The 20,196-nt window shown below is 32.2% G+C and overlaps 2 protein-coding genes across 2 annotated transcripts; both read right to left on the bottom strand.

Annotated features, from left to right (window-relative positions):
* Positions 1-1,586: 1,586 nt before the first annotated feature.
* On the bottom strand, positions 1,587-11,986 carry LOC125815472 (CLP protease regulatory subunit CLPX2, mitochondrial). Its single transcript, XM_049494948.1, has 15 exons — positions 11,156-11,986; positions 11,023-11,084; positions 10,180-10,280; positions 9,808-9,887; positions 7,869-7,919; positions 5,426-5,500; positions 5,271-5,348; positions 5,045-5,101; positions 4,549-4,619; positions 4,365-4,464; positions 4,121-4,225; positions 3,149-3,211; positions 2,815-2,937; positions 2,121-2,279; positions 1,587-1,903 (listed from the first exon to the last, which is right to left on the bottom strand). The coding sequence occupies exons 1-15, from the start codon at positions 11,867-11,869 to the stop codon at positions 1,832-1,834; spliced, it is 1,911 nt and encodes a 636-aa protein (XP_049350905.1). The 5' UTR covers positions 11,870-11,986; the 3' UTR covers positions 1,587-1,831.
* A 2,509-nt stretch (positions 11,987-14,495) lies between these two features.
* Positions 14,496-15,764, bottom strand: LOC125815750 (zinc-finger homeodomain protein 4). Its single transcript, XM_049495298.1, has 2 exons — positions 15,486-15,764; positions 14,496-15,199 (listed from the first exon to the last, which is right to left on the bottom strand). The coding sequence occupies exons 1-2, from the start codon at positions 15,683-15,685 to the stop codon at positions 14,542-14,544; spliced, it is 858 nt and encodes a 285-aa protein (XP_049351255.1). The 5' UTR covers positions 15,686-15,764; the 3' UTR covers positions 14,496-14,541.
* Positions 15,765-20,196: the final 4,432 nt, after the last annotated feature.

Raw genomic sequence — 20,196 nt, 5'->3', positions numbered from 1 at the left:
TAATTATATATATATAGATAGATATGCTCTTGATAGACTTTGAAAATTCGACAAAACAATTATTTCGGCGAGTTCAATATATCATCAATGGAACGCGTTTTTAGATTATTAATTCATATTTTTTTAATGAAAAAAAATAATTAAAAAATTATATAAATATATATATATATATATAAAATTAATCATTATTTGAATTATTATTTTTTTGTTATTTGAATGTATTTTTAAAAAAATTTAAGAAAAAAAATAATAACACTCTTTTATTTACCATTTGTTTTAAATTCGAAAACAGTTCAAGAACCTTTAAAAATATTCCAATTATTGAAGATTTAAATCGGGCAAGGACGCACGACTGCCGCATAATTAGATATACAAAATATCTGTGACTGGAATGAGAGAAGAGAGGGTTTGAAACTCGAAAAAAAAAGAGACAAGTAATGCTAAATTAGGAGAAATGTTGGGCAAATTCAGAGGCATTCATTAGAATAACCAGAGACAATGAATCTGGTAGACATTATCGCCAATTTCATTAAGTAAAGGTGAAACTAGCCTAATTTCGTAATTATGTATGTTAGTCTTGGGTCTTTGAAGATTAATTCATGAAAATGACTCAAAATAAATTAAAAAAAGGTTGAAGGATTAATAAATCCAAAAATACGAACAAGGACAAGGCAAAGAAACCCACCCAAGATAAATGAGAATGACAAATAGGACGTTGCTGAGGAGAATGACAGAGTAAAAATAGTCCCAAAAACTTAAAAAAAATTCTAAGTGTTGTAGGCTCAAGTCGTCGGGCTAGGGAACATAAATATCTTGCAGTCAGATGAACAAAATTTGCTCCTATGACATAAAATACCACCTACTCAACTATCCTTATTTAACCTCTAAACTCGAGAAACCTTCACTAGACAAGAAAGATCAAGAAGAGACATCACTAATGGATGGAGATGAACCTTTCTGATGCTTAAGTAACTAATTTCTTGAAAATAGCTACTGTACAAATCTACATCCATGAGAAACTCTCAACATGAATACATAAAACAGAGAGAGAGAGGGTGTATATGCAATTGTGCTGCATTTTGTTTTTTGAGTAAGCACTTCAATTTATTCCTTGCCATTGACACCACTGTTAACCATAAATGATTCCCCCTACACAGCAAGTCAACCTCATCCTCCAGTATTGACAATGAAGCTGCTTGTAAAGCGGGCAAAGATTATTATAACCAAACTTGAACTCAGCTCATGCACTCATTCCTTGGAATTGAAAAGTTAAGGGTAGATGTGGTTGAGCGAGTATTTTCATGAATAAACTTCAACCAAAGCTCTAACTAATCTCCAAAGAGAATGTTGATGTTCTATTATATGATTGGAGAATGCCGAGTGCAACTTGTGCAAAATCCATATATCTCCTGTTGCTGCAGAGAAGCATATCAAAGCAAAACTCACCATACAATTGCAACATAGAATCTCTAGTTCACATGATATACAAGAGATAACTTCCCCATTTTTTGAGGTTGTACCCCCCTTAACACTGTTTCATCAAATTTAAATTAACCAATCACGTGCATCAAATAGAACCTCAGATAGGAATGAAAACAGAACAGCATAATTTTTAGCATCGTCCTGGAAGTCAAAATGGATTGGATCAGGTATCCAGGGGAAGAGGCTGTGGAACTTATATAAAAACTCAATTCGGAATTTAAAAATCTGGGTATACAAAAAGCCTTCTTTTAAGAACAAGGAACCCCAACTAGCTTTGCATGTTTGACAGTACTTTATATACAAGAATTCACACAAAAAAAGAAAATTGAGAAGAAACAGACCACTGAGATCACAAGCTCAAGGCTCTTGCCGGATCCTCAGACTCTGAGTCCAAGTCTTCTTTTGATGCTTCATTCTTTTCCTGAAAAAAATTGCTAAATCACTCAAGAAATTTACACTTAGCAATCCTTTCCAGAGAGCATGGAAAATCTAAAGCAAACAGTTCTTTGATTCACACATTTTCCCACTTATTGACCAAGATTCAGTACGTTCATACAAATATAACTGGCGATCATAATAATGACGGGTTGGTTGATGGCAAGTTGTCTTAAAATGCTTATCTATGAAAGGAGACATACCATTGTCATTGAAGATCCAGTAGTAGGGGAAATATTCTCCAGCCCACTGCTACCATGAAGAATTTTTGCTCCACATCCAATTGTATCAGCTGTTCCGACAGCCTCTTCATCAACCAAGACAACCTCTACAGATTCGTCACCTGGCTTGCTTCCAGGAACCTGTGCACAATATTCCAGGATATGGTTTATAAGAACAGCTGTGGCATGCACAAAGGATCCTCTGAGTGCCATGTGACCAAAAAAGCACAAGGATCATGAGAGCTATGTAAAGATATTTCACTGAGGCACCGTTTGGGAATGTGACGCGTTTGAGCATGAAAATAACAATTCCTCAGGTAATTGCTACATGATTAAAAATACATTTAGTCATAAAGGTTTGAGAGAAAAGGCACTTTAATAGAACTTTTGGAGCTTTTGAAACCAATATTTAGGCACATTTCAAAAGACAGGTAAAGATCATGTTTAGGTTCATTTGGAAATTTGGAGCAAATAAGATAGCTATGCCAACCACTTATGGGTTGCTCATGAAAATTTTGGAAGTAATACACAAAGCAGGTATTTCAAACTTCCAAATAAAAGGTGATAGATCTCCTCCCTTGTAGCCTCAATGTGATGAGAGTAAAATGGTGAGATATTTTACCAAGCTCTTCCAGAATTAACGCCAAATACAAAAAATTGCAGTGTCATGCAATACCTCAAACATGGCTTCAGTCAAAATACTTTCTAGTATAGATCTTAAGCCTCGTGCACCAGTGTTTTTGGCAATGGCTTTCTCGGCAATAAGTCGAAGTGCATTCTCGGTAAACTGTAATTTAACCTGTACCGTCAAAACAAACAATTTTGAGGTAACATGACTGATTTTGATCCAGTGCATCATAATGAAGTACCATTTTTTTTCAAGAATGGCTTCTTCTTCATCTCTTTACCATTTTTCTAGCGAGAGTGTTGGAAAAAAGAGAGAAACTTCCTTTTTAAGAGGAATGAAGTATCCAACATTAAAGCTAAACAGCGCTGAGCTAAAAGCTTACATTATTCAAGTTGAACATTTGCTTGTATTGCTTGCAAAGAGCATTTTTGGGTTCTGTGAGAACCTGCAGAGCAAAAATAAGGACCCACAACCAAAAGGAAAAAAATTAAGAAACAATACGGAAGGTGAAATGCAAAAGAGAACATCAACTTCAAATATTTTCTTTCATCTTCAAGCAGCCTATAACTTTTTTTCTCCTTTTCCTGAAAGTCCAAAAATCATAAACAGATATTTCTCAATGCATGCAAATTGAACCTCAAAAAGACTTCTCACAAACACACACACAGCCACACACTTCACATTTTCTTCAGTTGGTTAACTTCTCTATCCCACTGGATATGTTGTTGTTGACTTCTCTATCCATGTATTAAGTATTAACCTACTACTGTAAGATTAAAGCATTTAAGTAGGCCAAGGTACTTAAATCAGATATTTGAATTATAGGCTACACATTCAAGAATCAAGAGTACTTCTGATCTAGACTATAAATGCAAAGAATCGTAAAGCATGAAGGCTTTATTTGAAAAATTTGATAATGTAATTGTTGGCACGCGGCAGCAGCATCTCAAGCTCCAATTCTAGAGGCACAAAGATGATTTTACTGATGTCAACATGGAAAAAAGGATCAAAGAAAGAGAGTGAAGGCAAATATTGGAAGAGGGTACATATAACAGAACATATTTACTATTTAAGAGTCCATGATAGCACCTAAAAGCAAAAGGAAAAATTCCCAAAGTTCCCCACCCAATCAATCGATCAAAACCACATTTAAAAATCGGGGTGTAATTCACTCTGGTTGGGCCCATTTCAATAAGACTTCATCAACAAATACTATGAGGATTCATCATAATTTGACTATTTTTAAGTTGGTCATCAACCTCCTTAGCACAGTTGGAGTTCCCAAAAGCCAATAATATCAGGAAAATGTGAAACTAGAAACTGCATTGCCAAAGGGCGAAAAGAGTAGACAAACCTGAACAAGCTGATCCACATCAAGGGAAGATAAACTCACTAAAACTGGAAACCGTCCCACAAATTCAGGTATGAGTCCATATGAAGTGAGATCATCACTTTCTACCTAGATACAGAAAGCAATGTCAAATAAATGCTTCCAATGCATTTGGTTTCTAGAATTCCACAAGAACAAAGAGTCATTAGATCTACAAAATAGTAATCCGGAAAAGAAAACTACGCTCAAGTCACAGGGATCTCCTCACAGATTCCAAAAGTGATGATGTGACTACAGCATCAGTTAGACCACCAACTCTCATGTTAGTTCGAACAGGTGCTCCAAATCCGATTGAAGAATCTTGTCGTCTGTGAAAGGAATGATAAGTTGCACTATAATATATCACTTGACCTAAATGTGTTTCATGAAATTAATTGAGTTTGACAGATTACCTTTCTGAAATTGTCTTCTCTAAACCAACAAAAGCTCCACCACAGATAAAAAGGATATCTTTTGTGTCTATCTGCAAATTAGTATATGAAAAAATATACAGAGCTGTCAGCATCTAGAAAGAATAGTGATGAGCTAGTGAACAAGTAATGTCCAGCTCGTTACAACTTTAAATCCTTCGTAGATGATTGCTGCAAGGCATATAAACCAGTATTTGACTTGACTCCCCCCTCCCAACATATGTGTAGTTTAGCTGAAGACGTCCTGTTTATGCTTTGTTGAATAGGTCAGTGTCTGACATGTCATTTTCCTTGGTCAAACAATCTTTCCCAGTAGAGATTTGTTTTCCACCCCTAACTTAATCAAACTGGTTCTAAAAGCACAAAACTATATTATCATCCAAATAGCAAGTTGCAAGTACTTTTCCCACAAAACTGTTAGCCTGCAATTTTCAAAAAGAAAAAGTAGATAAAAGAGGCCTTAATAGAGTCAGTATACCTGAATAGTATCGCCACGTGGATGCTTCCGTGCTCTATTGTCAGGTACACTTACAATCTGAGGAAGAAAAAGATAAACTTAGCAAGTGAGATTATTGATCTCCGAAAAATGATTCAAAAGAGAACACATTAAGTCACAGAACTACAGACATGAATTTGTAAACATGTTTACAAGAGTAATAGGCAATTGGAACAAACAGATGAAATGATTTGCAATAAACACTCACTGTTCCTTCAAGCATCTTCAGCAGCGCCTGTTGGACGCCCTCCCCAGATACATCTCTGCCAATGTTCAGGCTCTCAGCCTAGACAAATGACTAATGAGAGTGATTACTTTAAAATCAATAATCCAAATTCATAAAGTAGATGATGGTTTTTTTACCTTTTTGGTTATTTTATCAACTTCATCTATGTAGACAATCCCCTGCTGAGCTGCTTCGACATTGAAGTCAGCAGCCTGCGAACAATCATGTACACCAAAAATTTATAATTGAATAACTATGCTGCTGATAGTGCAAAAGTGAAGCAGATCACAAAAGAGAAACCATGTAGTCTACTTGACAATGAAATAGGAAGTCAACTTGCTTCCACACAGAAACTATTCAATGCAACCTTCATCAAAAAGAAACTATTCCAATGCAATAATCAGCTGAACATCAAGGGGTCATCCTTTTCAATCAGGTTTGTTGAGTTTCACAACAATGTGATAATGATAATTCTTATACCTAAACAGCACAAAATGAAAAGGAAAAATGATTTTTGCACAAATGTGAAACCATTGTGACCACTTTGGAAATGATTTCACTACTTTGGAAATCATTACCCTCTTTTTTTGATAAAGAAATTTTTTTTGATAAAGAAAATCATTACCCTCTTTTAGTGGTGGCAAATGGGCGGGTTGAAAATGGGTCAACATAAAATGGGTAATAATTCAACCCGCCCATATTTGATATGGGTAAAAATGGATTGGGTAACAAATTGATTGGGTAAAATACTAGTTTACCCATATTTTACCCATATTTTCACGAGTAAATAGTACTCTACTTAAGAATTCAACATGGAGAAAATATTTTAGTCTTTTTTTAGATGAAAAATGTTGAAAATGCTTCATTCAGTTTTATTGTATCATAAAAGTAAAAAAAAAATCCTAACTTTTCAATATACAATAAATTTATGTAATAACAAGGGGAAAATATTTTTAATTTCAAAGTAAATGAATAGTTGCATTTTAGGACTAAAACATGCTTAATGCACTTTAAGGCTTAAGCAATGTCAATACTAATACATGATTTGCTTATTTTACATTTTTATTTATTATCCAATATAAAAATATAATTATACTTTAATTAACAAAAGAAATGTACATTTAAAATATATATTTTTGGAGGGCCAAAGACTTCACCTTTTCAATTATAGAGAAAAATAATTAGTTCTATAGAAGAACATAAAAAGGAAGAGAAGTTACAATTTTTTAGTGATATCATGAATTTTGAGTGAATAAAAGTTAGAAGCTCAACTCATTTGGCTAATCCATATTTTACCCATATTTTTATGGGTTGAATATGGGTATCAACCCATGTAAAAAGTCACTCACCCAACCCATTAAAATATGGGGGGCTACCAAAATATGGGCTCATTTTGCCGGCACTACCCTCTTTTATTCATATCAGTGTACATTCTTTTCACTCGAATCCTCCAAAAACTGTGCCACAACTGAACAAATTAAACATTCTAGAAAAAGTCAAGCTCAGCAGCATTATTCAGAAAATTTAAATTTTTAGTGTGACATAAGCTCCTAAAGTTTTGATTGGTTACACAGGCTCATCAATCATTTCAAAACCACTGGGCCAACTATCCAGCTAGTTCCTTGTTAAACTAGTCAAATTTATCAATCACCTCCCTACAATTCTTCAAATTTAAAATATGATGAGTTAATTGCAATTCTAGGAGCCAGTTTTAATTGTTTCTCCTACTACATGATGACCTTATATTTGCAGTAGCAGTACTTCACATGCACAATAAATTCAGTTTTTTAGCAGTAGAATTACTCAGCTGCTCCCATACTCCAATTAAAAATCATATTTACTCTATTAGGCTTATACTTTCTGAATGGTCATCAAATGGAAGCAAGATTTTTATACCAAAAGAATCAGGAGCAGTAACACCCAAAGAGAAGCCATCAAGATTTTTACACAGAATGGCTGACCAATGGTATATCAGAAATACTGAAGTCCGAAAAAATTTGCAAAGATCATATTTTATTTTTTTGATGACAAGGGAAACCCGCAGCCGCTACCCTTTGGGTGCGCACAGGGTAAAACTCCTCCCACTTCTATGCAATAGCTCGCAAACCACACCGGAGAGGTAACCCGCACCAGGCGACGAGCTCAACCCAGAAGGCAAACCCCTTGCTTTCGCTAGCAAGGGGTTTCAAACTTGAGACCTCCAACATGGAAGTCTCAAGCCCAAACCACTGGGCCACCCCGAAGGATAAGAACATTGCAAAGATTGCACAAGGTAAAAGAAGTAATATATTGATAGTATCAATATTGAGAACATAGTTGAACTTGTGCTTGCGTGTATCTCTTCGCAATGTTGCTGGAAACAGGAAAACTAAATAGTTAGGATCATATCCCTCATGTTTAGTGAAATCACACAAGGCCGGGCATCAGACCACTTTTTTTTAATAAGAACCATTTCTTATCTGAAACTCTCAATATTACAACTCTGCTCTGAAGTAACGTCAATGATATGAGCTAACTAAGCAGATCGGGCATGAATAGAATGAAAAAAAACTTCAAATGCTATTAAATCATCATGCATACCTCAAGTAATTTGTATAATACGGATTCCACATCCTCTCCAACATAACCGGCCTACAGTGATTAAGAGGGATTAATACTCATTATTTCAATGACAGTAATAGAACTAATAAAAAGGTAAAATAAACTAAAATATCATTTCACCACCTTGGAGAAACATGTTTACTTAAAGATAGTCCACACTTATATGAAGCAACTTAAGTCAGAAAGCATAGTCCAACAGAGCTCAACGGTTTGGCAAAAGATTAAACAAAAGTAAAATTCAATTGACTGCCCACAACCAGACTCATATCTTTTAAAATGCAAGGACAAAAGTATTCGACAATTTTCCGATCAATACTAAGTGCGCGGCAATCTGACTAGTATACTACATTTTATAGTTTTCAGACCAAAGTTTAAGCACTTGGAAATATTTCAATCAAAGAAGCTAGTCCAGAATTAACAACAATCTCTCCTTTCGGCCATGTCAATATTGAAGTCATGATTTTTTAAATAAAGTAATAAAATTCATTAGAAGAAGGGCAAATATGTGCCCGAATACAAGAAGTAAACCAAAAAATGGAAAACCTTGCAAAACAAAATGGTTTTCTATGCATAACACCTAATCGTCTATACTTGCAGAAAAGGGCGCAACAAAAGGAAATATGGGGAAAGAGGCTATTCTCAGGTGTACCAAGCTAACGTATACATGTGCCAAACATTTCTTTAGAGGATTATTGCTATTTGCTTAAATTTCCTCATCCTCCATTACAACTCATTGCTTTTCTGATGCAATGAATAAGAGGTAATGAGAAATAATAGAAAGGGTGCTTTATCAAAACAAAAATAAAATGTATGATCATTGTCCTGGTTTCTTAGGGTTACAAAAATTGTTGTGAACACAAAGTATTCCCTATTCTCAAGCACATTCTACAGAGGAAAGGAATGATAATTTCCAACAGATATGTTCTATATGAGGAAGATAGGATGATGTGAACACCTTTATTCGTTGTAAAGTTACATCTTAGCAATGGTCGATCTATCTGAATACACTAGAAGTGAAATGGTGCATCCCTGAATTCCCAAAAGAGCTACTGTTATATTGGAACAGAAGAGGCCTCCACAAAGCTACAAAGCCCCTCTGGTACACCATACTAGAAACCATATGGTGGATCATATGGAGCGGAAGAATCAGTAGCAGAAAACAAGAGAACATTTTAGACAAAAATTCAGATGTATCTTTATCAGATTTTTGGAGCAAAAAAGTAGTTGCACAAGAGATGCAGAAGTTTTTCAGTTCACTCCATGTGCAATAAGTTAAGTAAGTTTTTGCTTTGTACTGCATACTCCAAGCACACACTTGGTGCTACAGTAAATATAACCCTCTTTGACTTATAAAACAAAGTATATTCCCCCAGTTCAAATTTAGGAGATAATCTGTGACAGAAAAGAGCATAGATTTTGATATGTGATCACCAGCAGTTGAAGATCGACCTGCTTGATTTTTTAGAAAACAAAAAATAGGAAGCCTGTCTTTGTTCCCATAAACAAATGAATTAATATAGAGAGCGAGACATATTCCTCCTTGTGTAATCTTCTTATGTGTTATGTCAGATTAGTCCAGACATGCAAAACTCAAATCATTAGATAATTTCAACAAGTTAGCCCCAGGGACTTCGGTAACAGCACGATGTGTGATGTGTGGGTTAGGCGACGCCACAAGTTCGAATCTTGGCACAAACGTTTGCCTGTTATCAAGTGGGGAAGGACCTAAGGAAAAAATTCGAAAGTATGTTGTCATAAGGTCCCTTTCCCCCCCAAAGGCAAGAGTTCAATTATCTTTTATTTTTATTGTCAAGTTCTTCATAAGTGAAGAAGTACACTACTTAGAGCTATTTCAGAAACAACGGGAGAATCAAATAGCACTGAATCAACTTGAAGCGGAAATTTATTGCAAACCTGCCTGTGTTAAAGTTGTTGCGTCCGCAATTACAAAAGGAACATTGATGAGACGAGCAAGTGTCTTGGCAAGTAATGTTTTCCCTGTCCTTTCATTCACAGAAAACACAAGTTAGAACGCAACGGCCAATTAAGTCTATTGAAACTAAGATTCTTATAGATAGTTTCTTCTAATAAGGCAATAATTTGTTAATAATAAGAAAATTTTCCATAAACTAGTACTAAATTCAAAGTAAAGAATGTAAAACATAATATGGTTCTCCACATACTGTCACCCAATCTTTTATACAAAATTAAACTTCATTGGTGCACCAAAAAGAAACTAGGAATGAAGGGCTAATTCCTCATTCCTCAAACTAGAAATCAGATATCATACCTGAGCCAGTGGGGCCCATCAGCAAAACATTGCTCTTCTCTAATTCGACCGAATCATTATCAATATTTTCCAGCTCATCTCTAACTTTACGAGAATCTGACCTGACATTAACATCGTACTATCAGTTATTGATGGATCCTAGTAGCCTCTGGTACTATCAGTGACCAAAACAATTAAATCTACAGAGCATGTTCTCCCAAAACACACTACTTCTGTTTGCTTTCAATTTTTCTTCTTATGATTACAGTTTCTGTAATAAGTAAAGCAAAACTTATGCACAAGTGAATAGCCAAGGACTAAGCTAGTGCTGGACGTTAAAAAGGAGGATCACAGCACAAAATCAGATCTGCCTGTAAGTGGAGGAAGCATATCCTATTCGCATGACACTTCTTCTTTGTTAAAAGATTTCATTTCTTCCTCCCTTTGTACTTCCTTATTAGATAATTCTCGTCTTTTTCCTAAAGATGTAAAACAAAAAACTCCTTATGCTCATTCGTGATCAAATAAATCTGGTCATAGTCCAATCTGGCTGCCTCTGAAAGTGTTTAATGTATTAATGTTCATCTTCTACAAGTTGTTACCAAGTCCATTTACTTTTCATGAACAATCGAAGGATTTATTCAAATTTAAATAGCATCAAGAGCGGTTTCTGGTCACAAGATTGGAGTATCTAAGGAGAAATCAAAATAACTCCTGACATTGTTTGAGACAACCGCTAAATAAGTAGAATAAACAAGTTTTAGATGGGATGGCCTATCAAAGGATCAAACTTTCCACTGAGGGGAGACATCTTCACTAGTACACATGTTAGCGAGATGATATGTCATTCATACATTTACTCACTTTTTATTCAAAGAGGAGTGGTATATTCGTTTATAATGGTTGTAAACTGCAACAGAAAGCACCTGCAAAATGTAGAATATCATGTCAGTAAGACCAAAGTTGAATACCCCTGCAGAAACAGAGACTTGCTAACCTTCTTGGCTCTCTCTTGCCCAACAACAAACTGATCAAGCCCTTTACATATCTCCTTTGGTGTAAGCAACTCTATCCCCAAATCAGTACCTCCCCACCCTTCTTCCTTTCTCGCCTCCGAATCCTTCATTTCAGTTTCACAACTACCCTGTCCACCATCATCACTGCCATTGGTCCCACTATAAGACCTCAACTTTTCCCAAATCTTGCCATCATTCTTCCCAGAACTCCCAGCCATTTCATCTTCACTCTCCTTTTCACCTCCCTTAACCCTCCCAATCTCAATGAAAGTCCCTTGCAAAGGCTCCAATTTAAACGGTCTAAAGTAAAACGCTGTCCGGCAATGAGGACACAAATTCACCGCCTGGTAAATTCCAGTCTCCCCGGCGGTGATCGACAACGGCCTGTTAGAGAATAGCACTGTCATCATCTTCGAACAGCGTGGGCAGTTCACCTCTGATTTTATGTGATCGTAGTTGTCGGAACTTCCCTCCCATTTATGCCTAAACCCTAACCCTAGTCTAGAATCCTCGAATCTAAACACTAGCCCTACTCTAGAACCTTCAAATGGGTTGAAGAGGAGCGAGAGTTTTCTTCTAGGTTTGAGAGAAGAGGAAGAAGTAGAGGAATGAAATTTGGAAGACGATATGGAAAAAAGAGATGTTCTGAAGGTAAAAGTGTGGAGCTTTGATTTGTATCTGAATATGGCAGACATTTGTTAAGCCTTCTTCTTCTTCTATGGTTCTTCTGAGCTCACTCACGAGCATTTCAATGGAGGTTTCGCGGCGGACAGTGAATTGATGCGGCGGAGTTGTGGAAGAAAATGGGTCACCCAATACCCGCCCCGAGTCTCGAGTGTTGGCCCAATAGGCCTTTTTGTTGTGTTTTTCGAACCATCAGCGTTAAAATAGAACTTAAATGGGCTTTATTTAGCCCAATTCCCTAAATTGCTTTGTACTTTGGAGCTTATGAAAGAAAAAAATAAAATTCTAACATATAGGAAAATTATATAGAATAACCAACATTTTGCCTATATTAGATTCTACATCTATAATTTAAGAAAGGGTAATGCTAAATGACAAGAAAATTTGGTAGAAATTTTTAAAATCTATAATATCTTTTTTAGTTTAAAATAAACTAATCTTTTTTTAATTTTTTTAGTTAAAATGTATTAAAGTTAAAAAGGTAAAAATGTTCAAAAAGGTAAAATAACATATGAAAAATACCATCTTGGCCAACTTTTCTGGCCAAAAGGTTTTTCCTTTAAGAAAATTGTAATCCGTGGCTACAGTTACTCCAATACTTGCTATTCGCATGATTTGTATAATTCAGTTCATGATCGTATAAATCCAAAATTTGTATATGTTTTCTCTGGATATTTGTAAACGATTTATGAAAATTCACAATAAATCACCCTTTTTGTATATTGACAAGTGAAATATACAAACGGAGTTCTGGAAAATTCCTAAATGTATAAATAAAGAATTTGTATATACTTACCATATTTGTATATTCGCAAGCGAAATATACAAACGGCCAAAAATATACAAACTGCAGCCTCCATAGCAAACAGAACTATCAATATAAAGCGCAATAATCAAAACTATAGTTATACAGCCTTACTATGTCTATTATGTTTGTTATTTCTAAAATCTTATCTAACTTTATTATACCAATAAATAGTAGAATTTTTTTGTAAAAAATACAGTCCAATGCATTGGACTTTGGACCAGTTAATTTACAAAATTTGTACACAATGTCTAAATAGTATATATATACATATATATTATACAAAAAAATTACATACATATATGAAGTTTTTGTGAGTGTAAGTGAAATTTCTCATAAATTTTCAAAATATGATATAACTTTCATGATCAAACAAATATCTGAAGATAAATTTTCAGGATCTGATATAAAATATATGGTCAAACGCTAGCTTAAACTCCATTTGAATTTGTAATTCCTCTTTGTCTACTTTACTATTTGAGATGGTGTAATCCCTCCACTTGCCCCTCCTTTATTCTTTCTCTACTACTACACTTGAGGAACAAACTTTTTTTTTCTTTCATCAAAAGGCATAGAAATAGTTGATTGGTCTAAACATGAAGAGTGTTTGAAAATTAAAGTTAAAACCAATTTGGTAATTTCTAGAGTAATGGACCACAAAGAATTAATAAGGTAATGCCAAGAATGCAATGTGATATGTGGTCACATAAGTCTCTTATAACTATAGCTGGAAATCACATATTTGATTTCAGTTGTAATTATATTTTTAATGTTCATGGTCCATATTTGTACTTTTTTCTGTTTTAAGTCTGGCCTTGGCAACATAGTTGTTTGTCTATCTGAGACTTTAAAGCCCTTTACATGGCGTGGTCATGGAAAGTCTAAAAACAGAACAATTTGTAGCTAGAGAGTTCAAATTTATTTCACCATAGGTTTGGGAGAAGTGAATAATTCATAGTCTTGTTTTATATGTTGTTTTGATAGAAGCGAAGTCAAAATTTGAAGTTTATGATTTAAAATTCAAATTTTTTTTTATAAGTTACTGAAAAATAAAATCAGATAAACTTTAAGATCAATTTCGGTTTCTTTGTTATTTATTTTAGAACATTGGATTGTTATTTCTCTTGAAAAAATGACATTAGTACTTATTGATCCTCAATAAAAAATGGATTTAGAACAGAATGGGGTTGTTTGGTATGTTTGACAAATATATATAGTCTTATGATAAAAATTAATTACTGATTTATTTCTCGTTTTATTATTAATTTTAGGATAAGTTATCTTTGCACAAAGTAGAATAATAATAAGGGAATGAGTTATTGAGACAAAAATATCCTCGAGGTCCTTCAGTATTTTTTTCTCCTTAATAAGGTAAAAAAATATTTTTATAAACGAACAACTTCTTTTTAAATAACTAATTTTATCATAACCTAGCTTCAAATCAAACCGTGTAACACCAAACAAATAGATAGTACTCATTAATCTTTAAGATCAATTTCTGTTTCTTTTTGGGGGGTCCGGTTAATTCCTATTTTTGGGGGGATTGGTTCAACACAAGTGTCATCCGTACAAACAAAAAAAACTCCTTTGGTAGTTTACTAGTATAGAGTAGTTTATACAAATGTCTAGGGAGCAATGCAAATATAGTAGTATATATTTATAGTTGACTCGTAAATTAGTCATCCCAATAAAAAAAGTGTACAATCAAATAAGACAAATATAAATCCAGTCAGCACTGGAGAGATGAGATTAATTAGTTAATTAATTAAACAAAATCCAAAACAACCATAAGAAATTCCAAAATTCCCCACATGCACTAGTACTAGTACTACACTAGATATTATTTAAAAAAAGCAAATTAAAGTAAGATAAAAATCATCAAACTTGATTTTCATTAGGAATACTAACATTTTTCTTGGCAAGGCTATGCTTATTGTTATGCATCCAAACTTTAAGCACTCTTCTTTTAACTCCAACTTCTTGACAGAATTGTTGCACAACACCTTCTTCTTGTTTTTGTATTTTCCATCCAACTTTTTCAGCAAAATTGAGCATTTTATCCTTTTGTTCTTGAGTAAATTTAGTCCTAAATCTCTTTTTGACATGATGTAATGGTCTAGCCATAGCCATAATTCCACCAATATGATGATGATCTTGATCATGTTCTTCTGATTCAGAATTAGGAAGTGAGCCCATGTTATATGACATTATCATTTGATGATGTGGTGGTATTATTGGTCTAGTTGGAATTATTGTACCAAATGGTTCAGGACCTAAACTAGTTTTGTGTCCTAAATAAACTTTTTTTGTTGATCCTCCTCTGTTGTTCAGATGATGGAAGCAATCACAAGAAGAAGGTAATTGAAGTTGTTGATCACCTTCTATTTCTTTTCTATGAAAATTTCTATGGCAATTGCAAGCTGAACAAATCAGAGCTTCAATTGTACCTTCTTCACCACTTGGCATGAATTCTCCACATCCATCTGTTGCATTACCACCCATAGATGCTGCATGGTTCTTTAGGCACTCTTTGTACCTGTCCAAATAGTACACAATTAATTAATTAATTTCGTTAACAGTATTTAATTTGTATTTATAAAAAACAACATTGTATTATACAAATTAAATGTGTTTTATTAAAAAGAACTAGTCCAAACACCCTTCGGTCTACGTTATGGCTTAGTTGAGAAGGGGAAGAGGTTTAATTTCATACCAAGTAAAAGAAAGTTCTAAAGTGTTTTAGCTTGTTAAAAAATAATTAATTTGAACACCATGTGACGATTAAGGAGAGGTAACATATAATTAAAAGAATTTAACAGTACCTGATAATTTTCTTGAAAGGTACATGATGATCTGCTGCAGTTGCTACTGGTGGTGCATCAATAGGAGGACCATTCATAGAAGGTGGTGGAATAATGTGATTGGTATTGTGGGGTGGTGTAGGATCATGATGTATCATGTGTCCATATGTGCTGTTAATTGGTATTGGCATATCCTCATGATCTTGACTTGGAAGTTCCATATCTAACCTCTTTCAAGAAATTTTTTGTACTTATGTGGAGACCAAAAGGGACAAGATAGGAAATTATTAAAATTAGTACAAGCTATATAGACTATAATGATTAAAATTGAAACTAGTGGCTGACTTCAACTACTAAAGATAAGTAGGAAAACAAATTAAAAAAACCTAGGGGATCTTCACAAATTTTGTCCACTCTTTTTGAAACAACTAGGAATTAATACATTATTGACCCTCTCATGAATTAATTTCTCACCAATTCATTATGGGAATGTAGAACAATTAAATTTTGAAGTACTATTAGAATCATTGTTAAAATTTGAGTTCTTGAAAGTGAAGGAGAAAAGGGTCAAAACACTTGCAAAAAGACCAGTAGAGATCAAGAAGAATAGTGAAGGTGAAAATTAAAGAGAGATTCTTTAAGATTTCAAAAGCAAGAGACAAAACTACAAAAATGATCAAGATTGTTTTTGTTTCTTTTATGGAGTTAATTTTGGGGATAATATAAATGAAAGAGATGATGAAGAAGATGAGATAGACAAAAATAAACAAAGGAATGAAGTGAAGAGAGACAAAGGGGAAAGAAAGAGTGTTTTTGTTGTGGTTTTTGCTAGTGAGTGAAGCACTTAACATGAGCTTATAGAAGTAGTGAGGACCCAAAAAAGAGTTGGAGAGAGATAGGAGGAGAGAGGAAAAAAAACATTTTTATTTATTTAATGAGTTTGATTTTAATATCCCTTTTTGTATTTACAAAATTAGATTATTTATAAATAAACATAGTAATTAATTAAACTATATTATAATTACGTATGAGAATGTACCATTGTTGAATAATTTTGATTAAATTCTGTATTTATTTTAAAAGATTCATTTTATATACATAAATTATAAATTTAGACACTAAAAACTTCAAAAGAGTCCGAATTCAGAATTTATAAACTTCAAACTTTTGATGTGTCTATGCTAATTTATCACTCAGTATATTTTATTTTTAGATGGTCACTATTAAGCCATCTTTTAAAATATATATATAAGTAGATGAAAATAGTATGAAGTTTATTTTTTCTTTTCATTTTGTTTATTTTATGGAGAAAAATAATTTTTGGAAATTAAGGAAAAGAAAAAAAAAAGTGGGGTGCTTGCTTAGCTTGCACTATCAGGCACCAATATTACGCCATATAGAGAGTGCAGTGTGTCAGAGAGAGTGAGGAGGATAAAGAGAGAGACATACAGAGAATCCAATAAAGACTTTCTTAACACAAAAAGGAAAATAAGTTAATTCTTAGTACATAAATATATAAACTCTCTTACAAGCAATCTTTTTTTTTTCTTTTGGTTGAAAATTTTAAAAAAATGTTTGAAAATAGAATAAGATGAATATTGGTGAAAAATGCACATAAATCTAAACTGCTAGATTAAGGCAAGCAAGAATGTGATGGTGTTCCATATGGAGTATGACTTTTACCTTGGGGTGAATTTTCAAAAAGCCAAAGTAACTCATCACAAATTCACAAGTCCTTTTCTTCGTTTAAATCTATCTGACACGTTTTGAATTTGAATAATCAAATTTAAAGATTTCATATCAAGCTAAGATAACTTACGACTAACTTATAGCCACACGTTAAGTTATATATTAATATTATTTTCAAATTCTTTACGTTGTTAATGCATACAATAACTTAAATTCATTAGTTAAGAATGAACTTATCTAATATATGCCGAGAAAATAAAGTAATATTCTACAACCATATTACTTGAAAGTTAGTTATTAATAAATTGCAAATGACAAACATGCTTTGTGACCTACACAACATAATAAATGATATATTAATTATAGTAGGTGAAAAATAAATGGATAGTGTAATTTCTTTTATATTACTATTAGTGTATATTTAATTGATAAGATGTTGATAAGATAGTACTCCCTCCGTCTTATATTAATTGATCATCTTATTAAAATTAGTTATTCACCTTATTAAATTAAGAAGTTTTTCTTGTATTACTCTTACAATTAATTCTTTTTAAAAATATTCATATTTATTTATAAAAACTTCAAAAAGTCTTTTAAGAGGTATATTAATAAAATTATATTATTATTTATAATTTCTTAATAGCGTGTGAAAAGGGGAAATAATATGATGGTGGGAGTAGTAATAGCTAGCAAAGCAAATGCAAGAAATTAATTAGACATATAAGCAACAAAGCTTTTATGTGGCTCATTACACCACTCGTGATTTATTAATTACATTTTGTATTAATGTAAAACTACTCTCTTAAAGACTAACTTTGACCAAAATATCCACTCATGCATGCAACTCATGTGAATCTTAATGACATTAACACCCTATTATTAAAGTATATTCAATATTTATTTTATTTTCTCTTAAAAAAGAGTATCTATTGTTCCATCTGTATCAATTAATTTGTCTGATTTTAATTCGACATGAAATTTAAAAAGTAAAAAAAATTATTTTTAATTTTATACTATTAAATTAAAAATATGTGGAATATTAGAATGGTAAAAGTCACACATTGTTTGAGAATAGACGGGTGATTTAGTTTATATGAATTTGATTAATCCTCCGCTAAAAGAAATTAAAAGCATAAGAAAAAAATAAATCACTTAAATATACAATTATATATTATATAAATAAATCACTTAAATTAACCGTGAAAAGCAAATCAACTTTTCAACGTAATTAGTATAAGAAAAAACCCATCATTTCATACATAGGGAAATTAATTTTTCTTGTTTGTTTTATTTTCGGGCAATGATTCTTGTATTATTGAGACTTAAAATATAATGCAGAAACAAGAGAAAAGAAATTGGCGTGCATTTTATTTATTTAATAAATTAATTAATTTAAGCCCATTACTACAAAAAGTAAATTGCCAAAAGACTTCATAAAATTAATGTTCCATTTAATGTTTATTCTGTGCTGTTTGGAGTTCTATTTTCTTTATTATTATTTGTTTGAAAAAATAACGGCAAACCTGCCCTGAAATAGCAAAGTACAAAATAAAGAATTTTGGTAGGCTCAACTAGCCAATTTTTTTATTTTTAAAAAATATATAATATATTCCTCAAATTATTATTTAAAAGCTCATTAAATTTTTTATTAAATCGGCGGAGACAAAGTGATGGACTTTTTTTCGATTTTCCATTTTGAGTATGATGTTAAGTTAAAAATAAAAAAACTTTTACCAAAAATGGTTTAATTCCTAGAGTTTTGAATCTAAAAATTATACTTATAAACTATTTGGCTAAGATTTAGAAAAGTCAAAACTACTTATTTTTAAAAAGTGAAATGTTTTATCAACTTTTTGAGAAAAAACTTAGGTTTAGTATAAATTGTTTTGCAAAGTTTTAACATGTATTCTTTTGAAGAGAAAAAAAGACTTAAAAACACTTTAAAGAAGTTTTATCAAACATTAAAAGTTTGGTATTGTTCAAAAATATATTTGTTAAATTTATAGTCAAATACAAAATATTTCTCGCCAAAAATGCTTCTCCAAAAACGCATTTTAAAAAAAAATTAATTTTAAAAGTTTGATCAAATAAATTATTAGTTTTAGAATTCTTTGAAGTTTTCCTTTTCTGTTTTTTTTTTCCTTCAAAAGGCCAAATTGCCTTGAACAATAATTTGTCGGAAATTTCCTATTTAGCAATAACTAATTGATAAAGGTAATTGATTTTAATCAAAGTGATAGACACGGTATAATTAGGTGTTTAGCTGAAAATAGATGACATGGTTAGTGGGGTTAATTTCTTTTTACTTCAGACATTCTATTATCGGCACTAAATCATCACTCTTTTTTTATACTTTATTGTAACAAAAAATAAAAATAAATAATGACCTTATTATACTAGAAGTTTATATATATATTGAAAAACAAAGCAATTACTTTGCTACAAAAGTTAAAAATACACTAATATTAAAAAAAATAAAAAATTGTACACAATGAGTACTGTAATAATAGTACCTTTGTCCCAATTTATATACTCTCTCCTCCTCTCCATTTTTTACTTTGCATTCTAAAAATTATTATGAACAAAAGGATAATTTAACTATTTTTTTCTTCTTTTTGGAGTAGTTTTTTTTTTTTTTTCAATTTAATGCTTCTTTCTTTTACACTATATTAATTTTATTTTTTTATATTTATAACTAAGAAAAAGGGTGAAACCGTAAAAGCAAACAACTTATATTTTTAATTATTTAAAATGATAACTATTTTTGACCATCTGTTCTTAATAAGGACAACGGTAATAATATGCTCTTGTTTTTAACCAATTCAAAAAGATTAACACCTGCAAATATTTAATGACACTAACAAAATTTTATCTTTATTACTAATAAGTTATTAGATCTCACTTATTAGACAAATAGTCCACAAATATTACTTTGAAATGGCAATTTAGAATATTTTTTTAAAACTTCATATTCAGTCAAAGTATACTAAATAATTTTATAGGAAGAAAGTAATATAATAAATAATTAAATTGTATTATACGA

This window comes from Solanum verrucosum, unplaced genomic scaffold, assembly GCF_900185275.1.
Source record: "Solanum verrucosum unplaced genomic scaffold, falcon-dt-bn FXZP01000261.1, whole genome shotgun sequence".
NCBI classification, from domain to species: domain Eukaryota; kingdom Viridiplantae; phylum Streptophyta; class Magnoliopsida; order Solanales; family Solanaceae; genus Solanum; species Solanum verrucosum.
The sequence above is the reverse complement of the archived record's forward strand: the minus strand, read 5'-3'. Positions and strand labels throughout refer to the sequence as shown.

Excerpts from the sequence above, each read along its gene's own strand:
- LOC125815750 (XM_049495298.1), bottom strand. The coding sequence starts at position 15,685 with ATGGAACTTCCAAGTCAAGATCATGAGGATATGCCAATACCAATTAAC. Across the intron at positions 15,200-15,485 it reads CCTTTCAAGAAAATTATCAG|GTACAAAGAGTGCCTAAAGA; the intron begins GTACTGTTAAAT and ends CTATTTGGACAG.
- LOC125815472 (XM_049494948.1), bottom strand. The coding sequence starts at position 11,869 with ATGTCTGCCATATTCAGATACAAATCAAAGCTCCACACTTTTACCTTC. Across the intron at positions 10,281-11,022 it reads CACTCCTCTTTGAATAAAAA|GTCAGATTCTCGTAAAGTTA; the intron begins GTGAGTAAATGT and ends TGTTAATGTCAG. Across the intron at positions 5,349-5,425 it reads TTGATAAAATAACCAAAAAG|GCTGAGAGCCTGAACATTGG; the intron begins GTAAAAAAACCA and ends TCATTTGTCTAG.